Consider the following 18265-nt stretch of genomic DNA (forward strand, 5'->3'; position numbering starts at 1 on the left):
AGCAAAACAAGATTAACTAGAAAATGACTGTATGGTTTCCAAGCACAGATCCAGAGAAGAATCACTGCAGATTTGGTTTGATCTGTAGTCATCTCACTCTACACCCTGGCTCAGGATATTTTTGTTGGTTGTTTTGTGTTGTTTTTTTTTTTTCCTTCCGATCTGGCTCTCTACTGCAAATACACACAATACAGCAAAATATATACAGCTTCAGTTAACATTGCAATGATGCCTGTAACCGTGCTCAGCAGATTAAGTTTATGTGTAACAGTGTGTGATAAAGGACAGCATTACAACAACATTTCAGCTACATAGTGGTAGTAGTGAGTAAAAGTAAGAGAAATTATTGAAGTCGTCCCTCTCTCACCCCCTGCACAATACAAACAGCTAGCAACATCTGGGGTCCTCTTCTTCCAAATGCCACTCAAACATCTTCATGTACCAGGAGAGGCTGAGTAGATGAAGCACTGCTACCCACCGAGTTAATCCTCACTGAGTGATCTGGAGCGTTTCCTTGACTGGAAGGTGGAGTTGAAAAGTTCGCATAAACCTGCAGAAGCCAAAGACCAGCACATCAAAGCTGTGCAGACCGCTCCCAGCACACCTAGTCGGAGAGCTCTCCTTTCCCAGCCTTTTCCCACTGGGTCCTACACACCAGCATGGCACAGACCAGCTCAGGTGTTTCTTTGCAAATCTAAAGACATTCAAAGGGTCTTGGGCTTAACTCCTCTTTTTAAAAAAAGAGTCAAGGATCTCAAACTCAGTTATTAAGAACACCTCAGCTTCCAACTGCACACCAAATTTCAACTGAGCTTGAAAAAACACAGCTCAGATTATTAACAAACTCCCCCAGAAGCCTCACTAATATTTCCTTTGCATTCTTGCTTTTGTTTTAGTAATGCCTGCACCTGCCAAAATACACTACAGGATGCAATCAAATGCCAGCAGCTTTTAGTTTGCTTTTTTCTCAAACCACCAGGAAGCCATCTACTCAGTGCCCAAACAAGGCATCCAGAAGGTAAAAGGAAGCTTTATTTTTAAACCAGGTTTTAAACGTTTTTAAACCCCAATAACACACTATGTTATTGCAGGAGAAAATCCAAGTCTCTGATGTGCCTGCACTTTTTCTTTGGACTGTTTTGTCCAGTTACTCTTTGAGAAAAAGCTTTGGTCAAAAGAGCAGTGAATATCATTTGCCATGACATACCTCTGAAGTTATATAAATATTGCTAGAGGAAGCAAGTGAGAAGAGGCAGAAGGGCACCAAAAGCTTAACCCCTTCATCCAGAAAGCTCTTCTAATAAAAGCTAAATATACTTCACTTCTCAGCTTTTTCCTATTAGAATAGAATTTTTCATAGTTTAAGATAAGATGAATTTATACTGTACCACTGCTAGGTCTATTTTGAGTGAGAAACATCAACCATCCAGAGTCTTCTCCAGCTGGTATCTGTTTCAGTCATGGGCTTGGACAGTTACTGTCTAATGGCACAACAAAGCAGAAGCAGGTAGCCCAGGCATCCTTCCTACCACCCAAACTTACAATGCAAAGCTACATAATTAATAATGGAAAATTAATGAAGCTACCAGGCTCTTTGCTCCACATAGCTCTAGTCTAACGTCTTGCTTGAAACTGCTTTGACTCCAAAAATATGATGATCCATAACTTACCCGAGGGGCATTATCAGAAAGCTGCTGCTCTATCAGCTGTACGATTTGTTTAAATGTGGGTCTCTGCAAAGGATCAGCATCCCAGCAACTCTTCATTATGTCATACCTGCAAAGATACTAAAATTAAGTACTGCTGAAGAGAAAATCCTGAGAATTCTCATCTCACTTCCATTATTATTTCACAGAAAAGTGTGACCCAGTCTCACAGTTTACCTTCTTTAAATGACTTTTAAGAATAGAAAGAGTGCTGGTAACACCTGTGCTTGTGACAACAAAGGACTCAATACTAATGGGAGTCTCCGGGGGCAGTTTTCCTTGACAGCTTGCTAAGTGTTGATCCATTTACAAAACAGGGAACCAGGGATGGCTCCTAAAGAAGATCAGTAGCCGGTCCTCCTGCTGTCAGGATGTACAGCACAAATGCAGGTGCTGTAGAGTCTGGTGATAAATCTCACTGACTGCTTGACCTGAATTAAAAATGTTTAATTACGTTCTGTGACCTGTCAATAATTTATTGACACAGAGCAGATGTCATGACAAAGTAATCAGATGGCACATGGCATGAGTGCATTTCATTGCTCGTAACAACACAGGCATGTATTCTGCTAGTTAGATTAACATGAATTACTTGAAAAGTTAAAAGAACTTGAAAAAGTAAAAAAAAAGACAATAGGGCAGTGCAACGAGTCTTAACACAATAATGGAAGCTTCTCTTCCTTTGCATTATTGCTGATGTTTGGTGATTAGCGGTGCTAGGTGCTCGCTTACATTTCAGGTGGTGCACACTCAGGGCTGAACATTCTGTATCCCTCCTTGATCATTTTATAGAACTTGGAGTCCACAGGCATCCCTGGATATGGGCTGCTTCCTGTTGAGAGAGCACAGGAGCAATGTGATTTCTGCATGTGTGGTAAAACCAAGATGAAACGGAAGTCACCTGAAGTACAGGTCTTGAAGGAGCTTACCTAAAGAAAAGAGCTCCCAAAGCAATATCCCGTAAGACCAGACATCACTCTCAAAGGTGTAGACACAATTGAAAATACTTTCAGGTGCCATCCACTTCACAGGAAGACGAGCCTTTCCAGGGAAAAGGGAATAAATTAAGACAATGGACATATGGCACACAAAATTTACAAGATAAAATTTACAAGATAAAATCAACCTTTTCTACTTCTTACATGCTTCAAATACTTGCTATATCAAGAAATAGAAGTATCCAACCAAAAAATGGAAATCTCAGCATTTTAGAGTCTTCAAGTGCTGTGTGGTTATTGATCTATCTTTTAGTGGGTCTGCCAAACTTGTGCAGTTCCTTGCACTCTTATTTTCTGTATACTGTGTGATTCCTTCTGTCTTACTTATAAGGGACTGCAAGAATCCAGAGCAAATAATATATAAAATCATGGCATGGTCTGTTATGCAAACATGCAAGTCTTATTCCATGGATTGCCTACCATAGGAACACAGATGTGATTCCTATAGTCAAGATGCTTTAAGGCTTTAATCACCAGTTAAGACATCTGCTTTAGCTCCTCAGTGTACCAGGGGAAAAAAAAAAAAAAAAAAGAAGAAAATTTACACAAAAGAAATATATATTGACATTTTTCATAAGTTTGTGTGGCATGCTAACTAACAGAAAGCCTTTGGATTTGCTTCCGCCTTCCTCTCCCTGCTTTGCCCTTTCCTTGTCTGACTATAGGAGCTAGTCAGAATCCTGTCCTTCGCATTTGTCCTGCTGTGGGAGAAACCAGACCCCTTCCTTTTAAGTGGTCTTGCAATGATGGGTCCAAAGATATATTTCAACTAAGAAAAGCCTTGATGTCTTGTAAGGAAAGAAGAAGAAACAGAAAAGGAGGTAAATGGAAAGGGGGAGGAAAGGCAGCACTTGCCATGGGCTGGCTCACCAGAGAGACAACCCAAGTTGTTTATTTCCTGAACATCGCAGACAGCAAACTCTCTTCTTGGCTGAGCCCCCAGCTGCTGTCAGCAGTGCTGCCTCCCAGCAGCATCCACAGCCAGCGATGCCCCAGCACTCCTCATCTCCTTTAAGATCAGGCCAGATGCAACCAGACGCCTCCTGCAGCCACTGCTTCCTCTCTCCCCAGGCAGCTGCAGCCTATCCTACTCTGACCCTTCCAGGCTACATAAAATCCTGTTCTCGGGCAACTCAGGAAACTTAAAGGGTAGCCTAGACATGTAAAACGTAATTACTTATTGCCCACTTCCCTTCACAGAATCACAGAATGCAATTCCCTTCTAAGCTGCTGGCCTCCACTTCCCACTCCCAGGAGCCTTGACTGATCAAGCAGCTCCTGAGCTGACTTGACCCTGAAAGCAGCTTTCTTACACTAAACGCCATTCAATATTTTGCCAGGACAGCCATTCCTCAATAATTTCTGCTCCTGTTGTTCCCTAACCTCAACTTCTAGGCACTCAGTGGCTGGTACCAACATTGTTTTAGAAGACAACAAATAAACCCATCTCTCCTGTAGCCTAAAATAGGGATGCTGTAGGTATCTGGGACATCAGGGACCACTGTGTGACAGCAAAGCAGCAGAGATATCTCAGACACCTGAGGTGCCATGGACCGACAGGTTAACTGAGCACGGCAAACCACTGGGGTGAGAGATGCTCAGGTGTTGGATTGCCTGGATGGGCAACCTTCAGTTTGTGTGTTGTCATGTCCCTCACTAATGACCAGCCGCTGGAGCACCCAGTGGGGCTGGGGAGGAGAGCTGCCTTGGCCAACCTGGATCTTCTCTCCTTTGAAAAATGGTACCAGTGAAAACCTGCATACTCAGAAGGCAGTGGATGGCTGCACGTATCTGATGCAGACTTACAACATTAATCCAGGCACTGAAAATCAGTTTGAGAAGCAAAAGCACTTCATAACACATCTCTCAAACTTAATCACAGACAGACCCAATTTTCTTTTGTAGTAGAGCTCCTTTCACTGCACTAGCACTTTCAAGGGCACTTCAAGTACTGCCAAGGTAATCTGCATCACTTCAAAGTGTTATTGTACCTCTGGAGATGCCTAGTACACACCAGTGTACTCTTCTACATGGGAGGTTTTAAACTTTCTCATCGAAATATACTGTCTTGTTCCAGCCTTGTTTTAATTACAGATGCAAGCCAAAGTTGTATGTTACACACATGAAGTTAAAATCTGTATATGGCATCAGATAAAACCAAGGCTTTTTTGTCTCCCACTATGCTGTAATCAATAAATTCACACATCAGAATTCAGTTTGTTTTGTCTGAGTGATGCTTTATAGCGAAGAACGGGATGCAAAGCCCTGATTATTTAGATATTTTAAAAATAAACTATTTCAGTAATGGACAAATATAGCAATGCCCAGAGAAAAAGTTTCAAAATAATTATATTTAGGATTGGGCTACCAGAATATTCCAATGGCAAAACTTGCAATTACTCACAGAGCTGTAGCTTTTAGTATATTCAGATATAACAGAAAGACTGGACATTACACTGGTACAGCAAAACAATCTCCTCCAGTACAACATACACTTAGACACCAGCACTTTTTTTCCAGTATAACATGTACCAAGGGTTTTGTCAGCACACGCATCTATGTCTCTCCTAACATTCCTGACCAGTATGGCTATGTATTATATCAGAACTGGGAAATCTAGATTTCCACTTAAGAAAGACTTTACTTTGCAAGTCAAGACAATAGGAACTCCTGTAACTCTAAAGAGGTGGATAAAGTAACATATATACTTACGTTTCCTTTGACCACATAATTTGAGTCATTCCTTATATCTCTTGCCAGGCCAAAGTCACAGATTTTTGTTATTCGACCATGAGTTAGAAGAATATTTCTTGCAGCCAGATCCCTATGAATGCACTAAATAACAAACAAACAAAGCTATGTTATAATATCCTTAAGAGGCTGTTGCTTGGTTACATGTTTATTTAGCTATATAACTTAGTGCATTATGCATTTTATGGCAAGCTGAAAGTCATAATGAAGCCATGTGTTAATGAGCTTACTCAGATGATTAAACATTCCAGTGTAGTATCTCTACTCTTATGACATTGATCCACATGGTTAAGGTTGTCTTTGCATTTATTTTATAAAAAACCACTTGCAGTCACGTTGAATTTTCTAGTGTTTCATGTTTGAAGCTGAAGTTCAATGTACTTTTTCTCTGACTTTTTATCAAAAAAATCACTGGCTTGTTTCCTAGCACAGGAAAAATAAGGGAGAAATGTGGTTTGTTTCTAAAATAATTCCAGTCTTCTATTAAATAACAATTATGGTTAAGGAAAAAGTACTGAAAAGCTGAAAATAGGGAAAATTATGGTTAAACTTCAAAGCACACAAGTCCGGAAACCAAATCCCATTTCAGAAATACTCCTCTGGAAGACCTGAATTATTAAGTACCTAGGAGAGCTTTATAAGCAGACCTAAGGATTTGACAATACTGTGAATTTTCACATGCCAGTATCTTTCAATGAACAGTCACATGTTCAGTGACCCAGCCAGCTTATATCCCAGTTTTCAAAATGGAGAAGTGTGCACATCTGTAACTGCAGCTACAGATGGGTGTCTGAGTTTTCCAGCAGTCGCTTTTCTTTGCATGCAACTGTTGAGCCCATGTGCCTTTGTTATAGAACAGAGGCAGTTTTCTAACAAAATAATATTTTTTTCCATCTGGAAAGGAGAGTGTTAAGCTCCTGCTTTACTGATAGTATGCAGTATGCAGGCCACAGCTGCCTAAAAGAACATGGCTGCAGGTTGCATAAGCAACTTAATCTCTGTCCCTTCTGCATGCTTACACCAGGAACTATTTTTAATGACAATTACTGTCTCAGGGGACTCTCATTCACATCCCAGTCCAACATATTCTTCATTTTGCCTATGTAAAGCTGAGAGTGTAACTGCACTGAAGCAGTAAGGGAATGGCCAAGCATCCAGCATGTCTTTGCCTTGCTCCTTCAGAAGCAATACAGTTTGCAGTGAATTAAAGACTTTGTCCATTGGAGGAAGCCCTGTCTTGTGATTAAGGCACCACATGCTTAATAAGGGAATTATCCCCGCAGGGGAGGCTCCTATCCCAGCTCCTGCATAGAGGCACTTTTATGCCTCTGAGCCTTGACACAGAAGTTGCAGAAGAGCAGCTGGGTCTTCTGCACTGCTGGTATGTGTGGAGAAGCATCTTATCTATCGGCCCACACTACTGTGCATTTACTAGCTAGAGTTAAGAGTGTGTATGTACACTATGACCAAAGAGGACCAGGCACAGTTATGTGTTAGTGTAGTGCAACATAATTCTGTGATAAAGCCGTTGACTTTGCACTCGCTAAAGCAATACTGAACATTACTTCCCAACATCATGGTGAGAGGGCGTTATATTCACTATTGCCTTTGCTACTCAATGCCGTGGTGTCTGTTTGTATCAATGGAAAGACTATAAAGAAAACAGTCACCAGGAATGATGCTTAGAGAATCCTAGTGCTGTTCTACAGGAAAATAAGAAGAAATAAAGAATATGTGTGCAAAGCACTGAATGTCCTGAGTAGCGAAGGATGCAAGAGTCCAGTGAAAATCATTAAAATCTGTAATATAATGTGTTTGCCTTTCAGGCTTATTTTGAAGTTGACAGATGAAAAATAAACTAAAGGGTTTGGAAGGAGGAACAGCAGGGTAAAAAAAAGAAGTGCAAGAGCAAATATTACCGCGGACTTCCTTTGGAGCAGAATTAGAGAGACATTTCCCACTACTAACACAGGATCTCAGGATTACCTTATTTTCCATAAATTGTATAAATTTAGTTTTGGGTTTTATCCAAGGTGCACCTGTACTATCCGGTGTCTATGTTAGTTACAACGTTTACATGTTAAATCACATTTTTCCAATAAAAATGTAAGAACATCCATTGAAAGATTATAATTATGCTGTGCTTAAGACTCCTATTCCATATACATCCCTTTCAGTTTTGCAATACCTCTCCTATGAAACCCAGAGAACTGTCTGTTATGCTCAGGGTAGCCAACAAATATAATTTGTGGGTCTCTAGGCTGATTTTATCTTTTCAGAAAAAACAGGATATATCCTGTACATTAAGCCATAATGATAATAATGCACACAACGTGACAGCTCCTCTGTCTAAGGCAATATTCTGTATGAGAGAAGTAGCAAGTGCAGCGTTGTTTAAAACTCATGCAAATACATAGCTTTTCAACTGTCTTCATAGTGTTCTTCAGTTCGTAAACTCTCCAGCAGTGCCACAGAGAATAAATCTTATACTCTCCAGATTTAGTTGTGTTTGTAGGGATCCACATGTTCAGTTTCTACTCCTTTCATGAATTCCACTTAATCGCTATATGCCAGAGAAGCCCGAAGAAATAACTCCTCAGGGTTCCTACGGGTTTCAGTGCCTTTAAAGCCATTAGGAGCTCTCATGAAACTACTTGGATGCTCCAAGAAACAAAAGAAGGGCTGAAGATCAAACCTGTAAGAGGCACTACCCAAGAGAGGCAGCTGTACCTGCCATCTCCCAACACATGACATCATTCATCAGTGGAGCCTTGGGGCGCCACAAACATACTTTGCTGCAGTTCCTCTCCTCTTTCTCTTCTCTTGACATTTCTGTGACTAGTTTCTGTTCATGAGCAAGGCCACAGATTCTACCATGCTGAACTGTGGGTAGGCAACAGCACTGCTTCACCTTGACTACTGTACACCCTATATTCTGTTTTATGGGATATACAACACCACTTTTGGCCAATGAGCACAGTATGGAACTCCAACACTAGCCAATGCTTCAGATACAAGAAGGAGCATAAGAGTTTGCAGTGCTAGTTGAAAAGAACACAAAAATATTCATCATTTAAACATGTGGATCACATTAAAACACTGGAAGTGATGCTAAAGGAAATCAGAAATCTGATTCTTTCCAGCTCTGAAAAATTCTTAACTTACATTTTTGGAGGCAAGGAAGCTCATGCCCTTTGCCACCTGGTAAGAAAAGCTTAGTAGATCTTCAACATCTAGAGCAAGTTCATCATCTTCCAACATAGAGAGGGTAACATCCTGATCGGTGTAGGATCCTATGCAATATAAACAACAGTTTTAAAGTGGAGAAAGTGTATTCATTTAGAAACAGAGTTGTCTTAATGTTAACCAGGAATAATGATCTGAATAAGTACCAGACTGGAGTCACATAAACAGCTCATTGCCAAAAAGCAAAAATTAATCCTGATACTCCACTTAAGTGCGGAGAAATACAAGACACCTTAATTTAGCATACTGTTCTTTGTCAAGCCTTCTCGTATCAACTACTGAGTTTTAATTGTTCCCATCCATGAGAAAAAAGTATGATAAAACTGAAAAAATTCAGGAAGCCCCTCTCTCTGCACTCCCACCAGCAAACATTGCCATTGTCATTGCACTCACCAGACTTTGCTGGTCGTTTTTTATCAGCTTTTGGTGGGACTGCACATGACACTCCTGGTTTCATGTCCATGTACTCATTGGCAACGTCACTGTAGAGACAGCAGATGAAATGAAATATAGTTTAGTGAAAAAGGTCTCAAAAGCCGTTCAAAGAAAAAGCCCAAGTTATGCCAGCCTTCTGAATGTAAAGCTTTACAAATTATCAGTAGGTTGGAAACTTATAGGTGTGTAAAAAAGATGAGGAAAGGCCTGTACAGAAAGAGAAGTTTGTCAGTACAGCTAGTGATACATCACAAAGTTTGGAGTTTGCTCAGGTGAGCAAACAAAACCTCTATATGTATATTGTTTATACAGACTTCACTCTCTATAAATTAACATCCAGATGTTTCACAGGATCTGCTAGTGCTTCCTCCTTCTGCTTAGGCCAACTTCTACCAGAATATTTCAGCAACTCAAGTGGCAAATGAAATGCAGAAGACAAATGGTAAAAAAATGTTAAATTCAGAGATTCCCAAGTTCTAAAGGGGATTTGTATGTATTTCAAAGAATCAGCCGAGGCTTGGGACAGCCATCTGCTACGTTTTTAAAGTTTTTTTATTGCTATATATAATTCAAATGTACAGATTTTCATACTATATGGTTTATAAATATACAGTCAGGCACCTTTAGGAATGGTGGATGCACTTTCATGTTTTTCACTTCATTGCCATTAGAACTCATATACACAGCCCTTCCTTAGCCTGAAATATCTGTTTAGTTTATGAACAATAAATGCAGCCACAGAGCTAACACGGAAAGTAGCAATGAGATCACCAATAGCTTCAGTCACCACCACAAAGACATCTGACACATTTAGCAGCTGCAACCTTACAGTAAATACTAATATGAGAATTTGGTAAATACTCCACTGCTAAAGCCTCCATTTACAAAATGTGCTCCAGCAGCAAGATTCCTGCACTGAAAAGAGGGCACAGCTCCAATGGCAAATCACAGATTAGTGCTCATCACCTCGGTGGTCCCAATCTCCCTGGGCATCACCAGATATCCATATATTGCCAAACAGCTTCACCAGTACTACGTCTTGCTGGGACAAAGGACTTTACCACCTCCTAAGGGTCTCCTTTGCTCTTTGGTGTTTGCCAACACAAAGTAATGGGCCCCCTGGGGCAATAAACAGACTAAAAATAAAAACGGGCAGTTATTGTTATAGCCCCTAGGTTTTGGTTAAGTTATGTTTCCCTCACTTTGCAAAAGGAAGAAGTGAGCAGGACATCTGCTTGGAAATGTACTTGGAAAGAGCTCTGGGCTTGTATCTAAAACAGAGTGGTTAAAAATATACAGATGAAGTAACTGAAAAAGAAGTACAAGAGCAATTTCAGAGTCGTGACATGGGTCGTGTCATCACAAAATCTAGCAAACTATCGGTGGCAGGTTGCCTCTGATACAGTAAGGTGCTGGTGTGCAGCAAGAAGTCATTTCTGAAGGCAGGAACTTAGGAGAGCTCAGAGTATTAACACTCCAACACTGGGGGAATTGTCATTCAAGCAGCTAAATGAGCACTGCCAATGTTTAACAGGAACGATAAACACAAATACGTACATAGACTAGAGCCAAGGAGTTGCATGAAATAACTACAGGAAATTTGACAAAGAAGTAAAACAGTGAGTGTATACAATCAATTGCTCTCTGTTAGAATAAACCACTCACTGTACAAATCGTCTCTTTAATTAAATTGTTTCCTTTCACAGCAAAGAACCTTCAAAGCCTGCTGCATGAAAGGATTCTTCACATTTCTTATCCCTAATAAAATTTGATATCTCCTCCTTCCCAATCTTCTAAAACCACAAATACATTTCAGCAGGTCATACTTACGCCGCATGCTCTGCCTGATGTACAAGGTTCTCATAAACTGCTGTTTCTGCGTGTTCTTCGTGTTTTGGACAAATAAATGAATCTCGTTTCCGTCTCAGAAAATTTAAAAGATCACCATAGCAGCAATATTCTGTAATGACCAGAGTGGGACCTGTAGATGTACATAAGGTTTAGAAAGCCAGTGAGTATTGTTTTCACAGGAGAAAACCTTACCATAAAGACAACATTCAGCCAAGCACACAGGCTGGGCTATTAAAAATAACACTGCCTAGCACTGTCTAGACTTGAAAAGTTATAGAAAAGTAACCCAGCATCTTTTCTTTCACAGATCAGCAACTATTGTCCAGCTAAAGCTGTGTCGCTCCCAATTAATTTCCAGCCCCCCCACCTCAATAGCATTGTACAAAAATTAAACAAATAAGTCTTTTTCTCTTTCTTCATGCGATAATGTTTCTGGCCAGACACATCTGTTTGATTTTGCTCACTTCCTGAAGGAAGTTATTTGTTCCAAATGTTAGAGTAATTCATGCTTCAAACATTAATCCTTTTGATTCACTTCTGTTTACAGTAGAGCTTCACACTCCTTCAGTAATGTTTTGGAAATGATGTAGTGTTATATTCTGCAGTATAATAGGAAAAATCATTCAAACAGAACAGCCTGCTGCGATAGAAAACCACATTGCACAAGGTCTTAGAATATTAAAATGAAATCGGAAAGGAGAATCAAGTCATCTCCAGCATGGATGTTTACAGATCAAATATATGTTTTCTGAGTGAATGACTCCAGCTACAGCCCTTGAATATGTAATTGCACTGCACATTATTTCATCTGTAAGGTTATTCTGTACCACTGTTCCCTAACCTCACTCACTAGTTTATTTCATTTTTTTTTCAGTTAAAAATTGTAGTTTTCGTAATAGCAAAAGCAGTGTTTGTGGAGGACTTTTCTTACAGACACCACATTTTTTCACCTGCGACAGATATGCACTCAGGCCAGCAAGTCTACTTTGTTGACAGCTTAAACAAAAATGTTTCATCCTATTTTTAAATCATTAAATGTGAAAGTGAGAAATGTATTGCCTCCATCTAAAACTATGAATTTTTACAAGCTCCTTTTTCTTGAGAAATGAAGCAAAAATTCAAAAAGCAAATATTTGTTAAAATGCACATAAATTACAAATAGAGGACTGTATCGCTCTGTATTGACAATTCAGCTGTTTTGTAGCTTTTACTACATAGGAAAACAAACTTATTAAGTTAATATTAAATGTGAAACATTTGGGTTGCGCAGTAGTTTATTTGGCAAATTATTTTTCTCAACTTTCTGCTGCTTAGCATTTGTAACTTCAGTGGTGCCCCAACAGATACATTTACAGCTTAAACAGAAGGCTGGAAGACTATACAAAACAGGCTTGCTGACTTCACCTTGGATACCAACAAGAAACCAGTTCACGTATTTTTTCTCATTTGTGAACAAGTGTGGATGAGGAAAAACCTTATTCCGTACATTTCGTCGTGTCTCAACAAGAAAGTGCACAATGGCTCATATGAAAGAGAATAACACCAACTTTCCTTTTTAGCTGCAGCTACAGCGATCTCATAACTACTATTATGATGAGCCTAAAATCTAGATTCAGTAATTCACCGGTGATAGTCATGATGATCTGCAACCTGCCTAAGCAAGAAACATCTGTAGGATTTCTACACTTAGCAGCACTGGATTCTTCTTCACAAGGTTCCTCCTTCTGGCACTAAAAAGGAACACAAATAATCAATAATCTCTTGATAACCCCACCTCCAATAGTGCAGGCTCCAAGTAGATTCACGATATTAATGTGGTTTCCAAGGTAACTCAGCACTTTAAGTTCTGACATCAAGGCTTCTCTTTCTGTTAAATGGGCACTTGCTGCAAGGCAAAGCACAATGTTCAGTACGTAACACATCGACCAGAAGGAAGTGAGAAAAAATTGTATGGTATATTACAGCAACTTACGTTTCAACATCTTTACTGCTACTGTCATAGCAGCATCAGATTTAAATAGGCCATAAGCAGTGGCTTCAACAACTTTTCCAAAAGCTCCAGCACCAAGGGTTTTACCTAATAAAGCAAAACAAAGTATTCTGTAATGACTTGGAGTACTTCTTCCTGAAGGGTTCAACAATTTATTTTATGATATCAAGGAAGCTATTGTAGATACACCAGCTTGCTTTTTGTCCCAAGGTACGTATGAGCAATTACCCCTATTTGCATTATCGCACGTCTTTTTGACAAAATCTTGCTGCATTTGAGCAAAGTCTCATATGAGACCTGAAGGTTTCACCTTGCAGATTAAGTTAAATAAATCTAAACTAACCGAAACTCAACCGGTTTCTAGGAAATTCCCACTTGTGATCATAAGGAAGTTGCGTTGGGTCTATGTAAACATAGTTGTTTCCATTTATTTCTTCAACAACTTTCCACTGAACTTCGTATTTGGGTTTCTGGAAGGGAAAGAGAACGGCTGTCACTACCAAAACCTACACAGGCAGCTCACACACTTTCATAACTCAGGCAGAGAGGCTTCTGATTTTACCTGCAAATATATGTACACCAAGATCATGACTATGATGCACATAAGTCCTGCAGCGACTCCAAATGCGATTAGTAAAGGGGTGAAAAGGGTATGGGTACGGATTTGTTCTGGAAAGAAAAAGAAAACATTCTACTTAAATATTGAACAAGAAAGACTGTATTAAAAAGATTCAGGTGAAAATATTTGCTTTGTTCTTCCTTGTCAATCATGGTTTGGGGTTTTGATTTTCCCAGATGTGCTTCAGGTACATCAGAATGGGTGATTCTGAATGAGCTGTGGGGGACAGAGTTAGTACGGAAACCATCCAGTTTGTTGCATCGGGAGTCTCAGCTTCATCAATTCAGGAGGTGTGACACCAAGAAGAATTAATGCATGGGGTTTGCATTTATTTTGAGATAATTTGAATGGAATTAATTAATTTGAGATAATTCTCAGTCAAGTTACGTTAAAGAAAGCAGCTTTTTTTCTGAAATCCTAATTTCTTCTCTTTTCCACCCTCCAACTCCAGTATGATCTCTATAGCACAGCCTTTACAAGTAGAGATTGTGCCAAGTAGTGAAGAAATATTCCAGTAAAACCCATCTGCCCTAAATCTTGCTTATTTGTTTATATGTTATAGCTCGGTGTAACATAGAAAAAAAGAAGCAGCAGAACATTTGATTTTGCAAAGAAGAGCACAGATTTATAAACACATTGCGAGTCATCTATGTTCTAGAGCTTTTTTTCCACCTCACAAATACTGCTACAAAACTCATAAGCCCTTTTGAAGTATATTGTTGTTATTTCTTTTATAACAGCAGGGCCCTCAGGCTCCAGTCAAGTTCAGGACTACATTTGCATGAGATACTGTAAAAACATTTAAAAATGCAATTTTTCCTTGAAAAAAAGATGGCCTAAATAGTAAAAAACAGAAAAATACAGGAAAAGAAACAGGGAGAGGGAGGAGGAAAGCCAGTGTAATGCTGTAGATGGTTTGCCCCTGTGCTGCAGAGACCGAAGAAAATCAGCTAACTACTGTCCTTCAGATCTGGAGCTGTAAAAAAGATTATACTGGAACACCCATTGAAAAATTAGAGCGATGCTTTGGCAGGCAGAACACGCAGTGTAATACGTTATCATACGCTCAGTCACATAGACTTTCTTATGGCAAAGGTAACACGCTTAAAATATGAATCCCCTTGCAAAGGGAAGAGCTGAACGGCACCCACGTTTTATGGTCTCGTTCGCTCCAGCTGTTACCTTTAATAGCAAAGTTGAAGAAAGCAGAGCTCCTGTCCCCGTTGCTGGAGGCCTCGCAGCACACAGTGCCGGTGCTCCTGAACATGCTGGCGTTAATGGTGCTTTCCACCAGGATTCGTTCAAATGACGGCACTGATGAGTTTGCATAACTGACTTTGACATCCATGGGGGATATTGTCGGTGAATCAAAACACCTGGGAGAAACAATACTGACAGTTATGTGCCATGAAAAGCTACCTGCAATAGATGACAGGTCCTGCTGTAGAGGCAGACAGCCACTGCCAGACCACCAGATAACTAAATCACACTGCTTTGCAAAGGAATTCAGGTGAAGATCTTATCCTTGATACTTAGCCCACTCACGATGTCTCATTGTCTTGTATGTAGTGAGTGAAGTGGATAAAAACATCAAGCCTGACCCAACTGGACACCATGAGGTTTTGGTATTCACTTTTGGCTAGAGATATCTACCGGTCTGTAAGTCCACTGTGGGCTTTGTACTGTTCAACGTGCATCTTCAGCTTTAGCTTCAAGCAGTTGTGGTCTATAACCTACTCTTGAAAACTTTGCCCAATCACCATTTTACTACAACATAAAAAAATTCTGTGATGTACGTACAACACCATGAAGCTTATATGTAGCCAGAAAATAGCCAGTTCTGTTCTCTTGAGATGTTGAACACACGGTTAAAATTCAGAAAAGTACTATTTAAAAAAAATTAGGGAAATAACAATTATTTTAGGCATAAAACAAATTATACAGGTGAGACTCATGACTTGCTAGTATGAGATGTACAACCATGGTGGAAATCAACCAAAACCTTAAAACACACTTCACAGATGCCCACTTCACAGAATCACAGAATGTTAGGGATTGGAAATGACCTTGAAAGATCATCTAGTCCAATTTCCCCACCAGAGCAGGAACACCTAGATGAGGTTACACAGGAAGGCGTCCAGGCGGGTTTTGAATGTCTCCAGAGAAGGAGACTCCACAACCTCCCTGGGCAACCTGTTCCAGTGCTCTGTTACCCTCACTGTGAAGAAGTTTCTTCTCAGATATAAGTGGAACCTCCTGTGTTCCAGTTTGTATCCACTGCCTCTTGTCCTATCATTGGTTGTCACCGAGAAAGGCGTGGTGTCACATCCTCGTGACACTCACTCTTTACATATTTATAAACATTAATGAGGTCACCCCTCATTTCACAGTGAAATTCTACAATCTTTTTAGAAACATGGTAACCAGACGCAAGGTTTTATCCATAATAACTCTGGACTTGTTTACTTGTCACATGCTTCAAGTGAACAGAAATCTAATTACTTTATGTCTTGAAAAATTTTAGCATTACACAATAAAACAAAAGATAACAGCCATATTCACATGTGATTCTGTGATTGTCATTCTATGAAATTGCGTACAGAATGTGTGTCCTTTGGGGCCAAACCGATAGAAACTGTAGCTAGCCTGCAGCAGAGAGAAAGTTTGACTGTTACTTTTCTGCAGCAGAAAATTATGAGTATTCCCTTATCAAGGATGGAATGCAAAGAGGAATAATGAAATGTGCCCCTGCCTTCCCCCTAAACCACTGCAAATAATGCAATGTTGAAAATTATGTAAACAGTGATGCAATGTTTGAACATAACTGTTACCGAGTCATTTTATGTTCTTTATTTTTCATTATAAATTGGTTGTGTCACATCTAGAATAACCTTTGGAGACTTTGGTTTACTAAACTCACCTCTGCTCAGTTCCTGGGCAAAAATACCAGTATATGGTAGGGGCTGGGAATCCAGCTGCGACACACTGGAGAATACCATTGCTAAGTATATCCAGAGTGAGAATCTCTGGTTTTGCTGCAACAAACAAAAATGAGAGTCATACATCAGAGGAACACAGAATTTGCATTGCCATTTGCTCTTCACTTTGGGCAGCTTGTGTGTATCATTGTCAGTGGAATTACTGAGGTGAACAGATCTCGGCATGTTCAAGTGTGTCCAGTTCTGACTTGGTGTTCTGCAAGCACTGACCACCTGTGAAAACGTCAGTTCTTATACTGAATGCTTGGGGCTGGATTTCAGAAGAATCCCTTACCTCCACTGAGTATTTGGTTTGATGATCCTAAACCAGCAAAGCCCAGAGTTTAAACAACCCAGAGAAGTGTGTGCTTGGAACAACAGCGCAGTTCCCATTCCTGCACAGCATGACTTTACCCGCCTGTACACAGGACAGTTTCTTCACAGTTATAAGCGTACTAAATCTGTCAAACCACATCTCCCTTACATCTGCCCTGTGTATTACCACTCTAGTCAAAAAAGGAACTACAGTGCAAGGCAACCGGTGCAGACAGAGTCCCCACAGAGGACATACATCCCTCTAAGATACCGCTACTGAAACGCCCTACTGCCTAACTCTCTGAAACACTGCACACAGAGGAAGCTAACATTTTGCTGAACTTATTAGCTTTCTAAACAATAATTTGTGATTGCCTTGGTAGTTTATAAAGCAGTCTGGCCAGACGATGCCTCCCACTGCATCCTGCACCGGAGCTGGCCCTGTGCAGAGTTCAGGAGCTGCTGATTCAAGTATGGTAGGAAACCAAAGCAATCTGATGGACTTTACAGTCGTTAGTCAAATGTCATTGGCTTCAGCCGAAGGCACCGCCAACACAGTTCTGGCAAACACTAGAAAGTTTTTTTTCTCAGAGAAATTTGAATTAGAGGCCTTACTTCCCACAACTACCTTAGCTTCCTTGCAAAATTACCCCCAAAAATGTCAACAGAAAAATAACAACTATATTGCAATGAAGCTGCTCACCTGACAGATACAATTTAAGACTCCATTACTGGTTAATACAACCTTACAGAAACGTAAGATGAACTTCTAATACTCCAGAAAGTTGTGAAAATGCATAGACTACAGTGGGAAAATTCCTATTCATTTCACATAAAATCCATGTCAAAGACTGCATGGTGTTAGATTGAATGAATATTCTACTTGCTGATTAAATTAGAGGCAATAAAGCACACGTATATTCTCAATCACATAGCATCTCCTCATGACTCATGTTACAGGAACCAAATGTTCTTTCATTCCTAAAGCCACATGTTGTGTTTTATGCAAACCACCAAGGACTAAACATTGTTGCAAATGTTGAGACGGATTTTCAGCATTACTCATTTGGTGAGGAACTTTTTGAGAGTGCAGAGCACCTCATTCATCCATTTCAGTGCTCATGGAATACACGTAATCCACATTTCCAAAACTCTTGTCAAAATGGTTGGATTGTGAAATTTCAAATAGCTAATCTACTACCCATGTGCAAGCAATTTGTTTAGGCATATGCTATGTTCTAGGCAACATTACAACACAATGTATAATGCAAGAAATTAGGTGAAAAGTCAAGTATAAGAGGAAAATTAACATTAACGCCTCTCAAAAAATATTGTGCCAGATTTGGGCTGCATCGAACACTTTGAGTAAAGGAAAT

At 39.9% G+C, this 18265-nt stretch overlaps 1 protein-coding gene across 1 annotated transcript in view; it reads right to left on the minus strand.

Annotated features, from left to right (window-relative positions):
• Nucleotides 1-424: 424 nt before the first annotated feature.
• The window catches only part of KIT (KIT proto-oncogene, receptor tyrosine kinase), a gene marked incomplete at both ends in the record, with an annotated part of 54130 nt that continues 36289 nt past the window's right edge, over nucleotides 425-18265 (minus strand). The window contains 14 exons of the mRNA XM_080343597.1: nucleotides 425-550; nucleotides 1671-1776; nucleotides 2439-2538; nucleotides 2636-2747; nucleotides 5417-5539; nucleotides 8621-8748; nucleotides 9095-9183; nucleotides 10967-11117; nucleotides 12762-12872; nucleotides 12960-13064; nucleotides 13321-13447; nucleotides 13540-13646; nucleotides 14779-14972; nucleotides 16517-16631. Coding sequence (XP_080199723.1) covers nucleotides 425-550; nucleotides 1671-1776; nucleotides 2439-2538; nucleotides 2636-2747; nucleotides 5417-5539; nucleotides 8621-8748; nucleotides 9095-9183; nucleotides 10967-11117; nucleotides 12762-12872; nucleotides 12960-13064; nucleotides 13321-13447; nucleotides 13540-13646; nucleotides 14779-14972; nucleotides 16517-16631 — 1694 coding nt within the window. The remainder of the gene's footprint in view (nucleotides 551-1670; nucleotides 1777-2438; nucleotides 2539-2635; nucleotides 2748-5416; nucleotides 5540-8620; nucleotides 8749-9094; nucleotides 9184-10966; nucleotides 11118-12761; nucleotides 12873-12959; nucleotides 13065-13320; nucleotides 13448-13539; nucleotides 13647-14778; nucleotides 14973-16516; nucleotides 16632-18265) is intronic.

This window comes from Nesoenas mayeri (assembly GCF_963082525.1).
Source record: "Nesoenas mayeri genome assembly, chromosome: 4".
NCBI lineage: Eukaryota > Metazoa > Chordata > Aves > Columbiformes > Columbidae > Nesoenas > Nesoenas mayeri.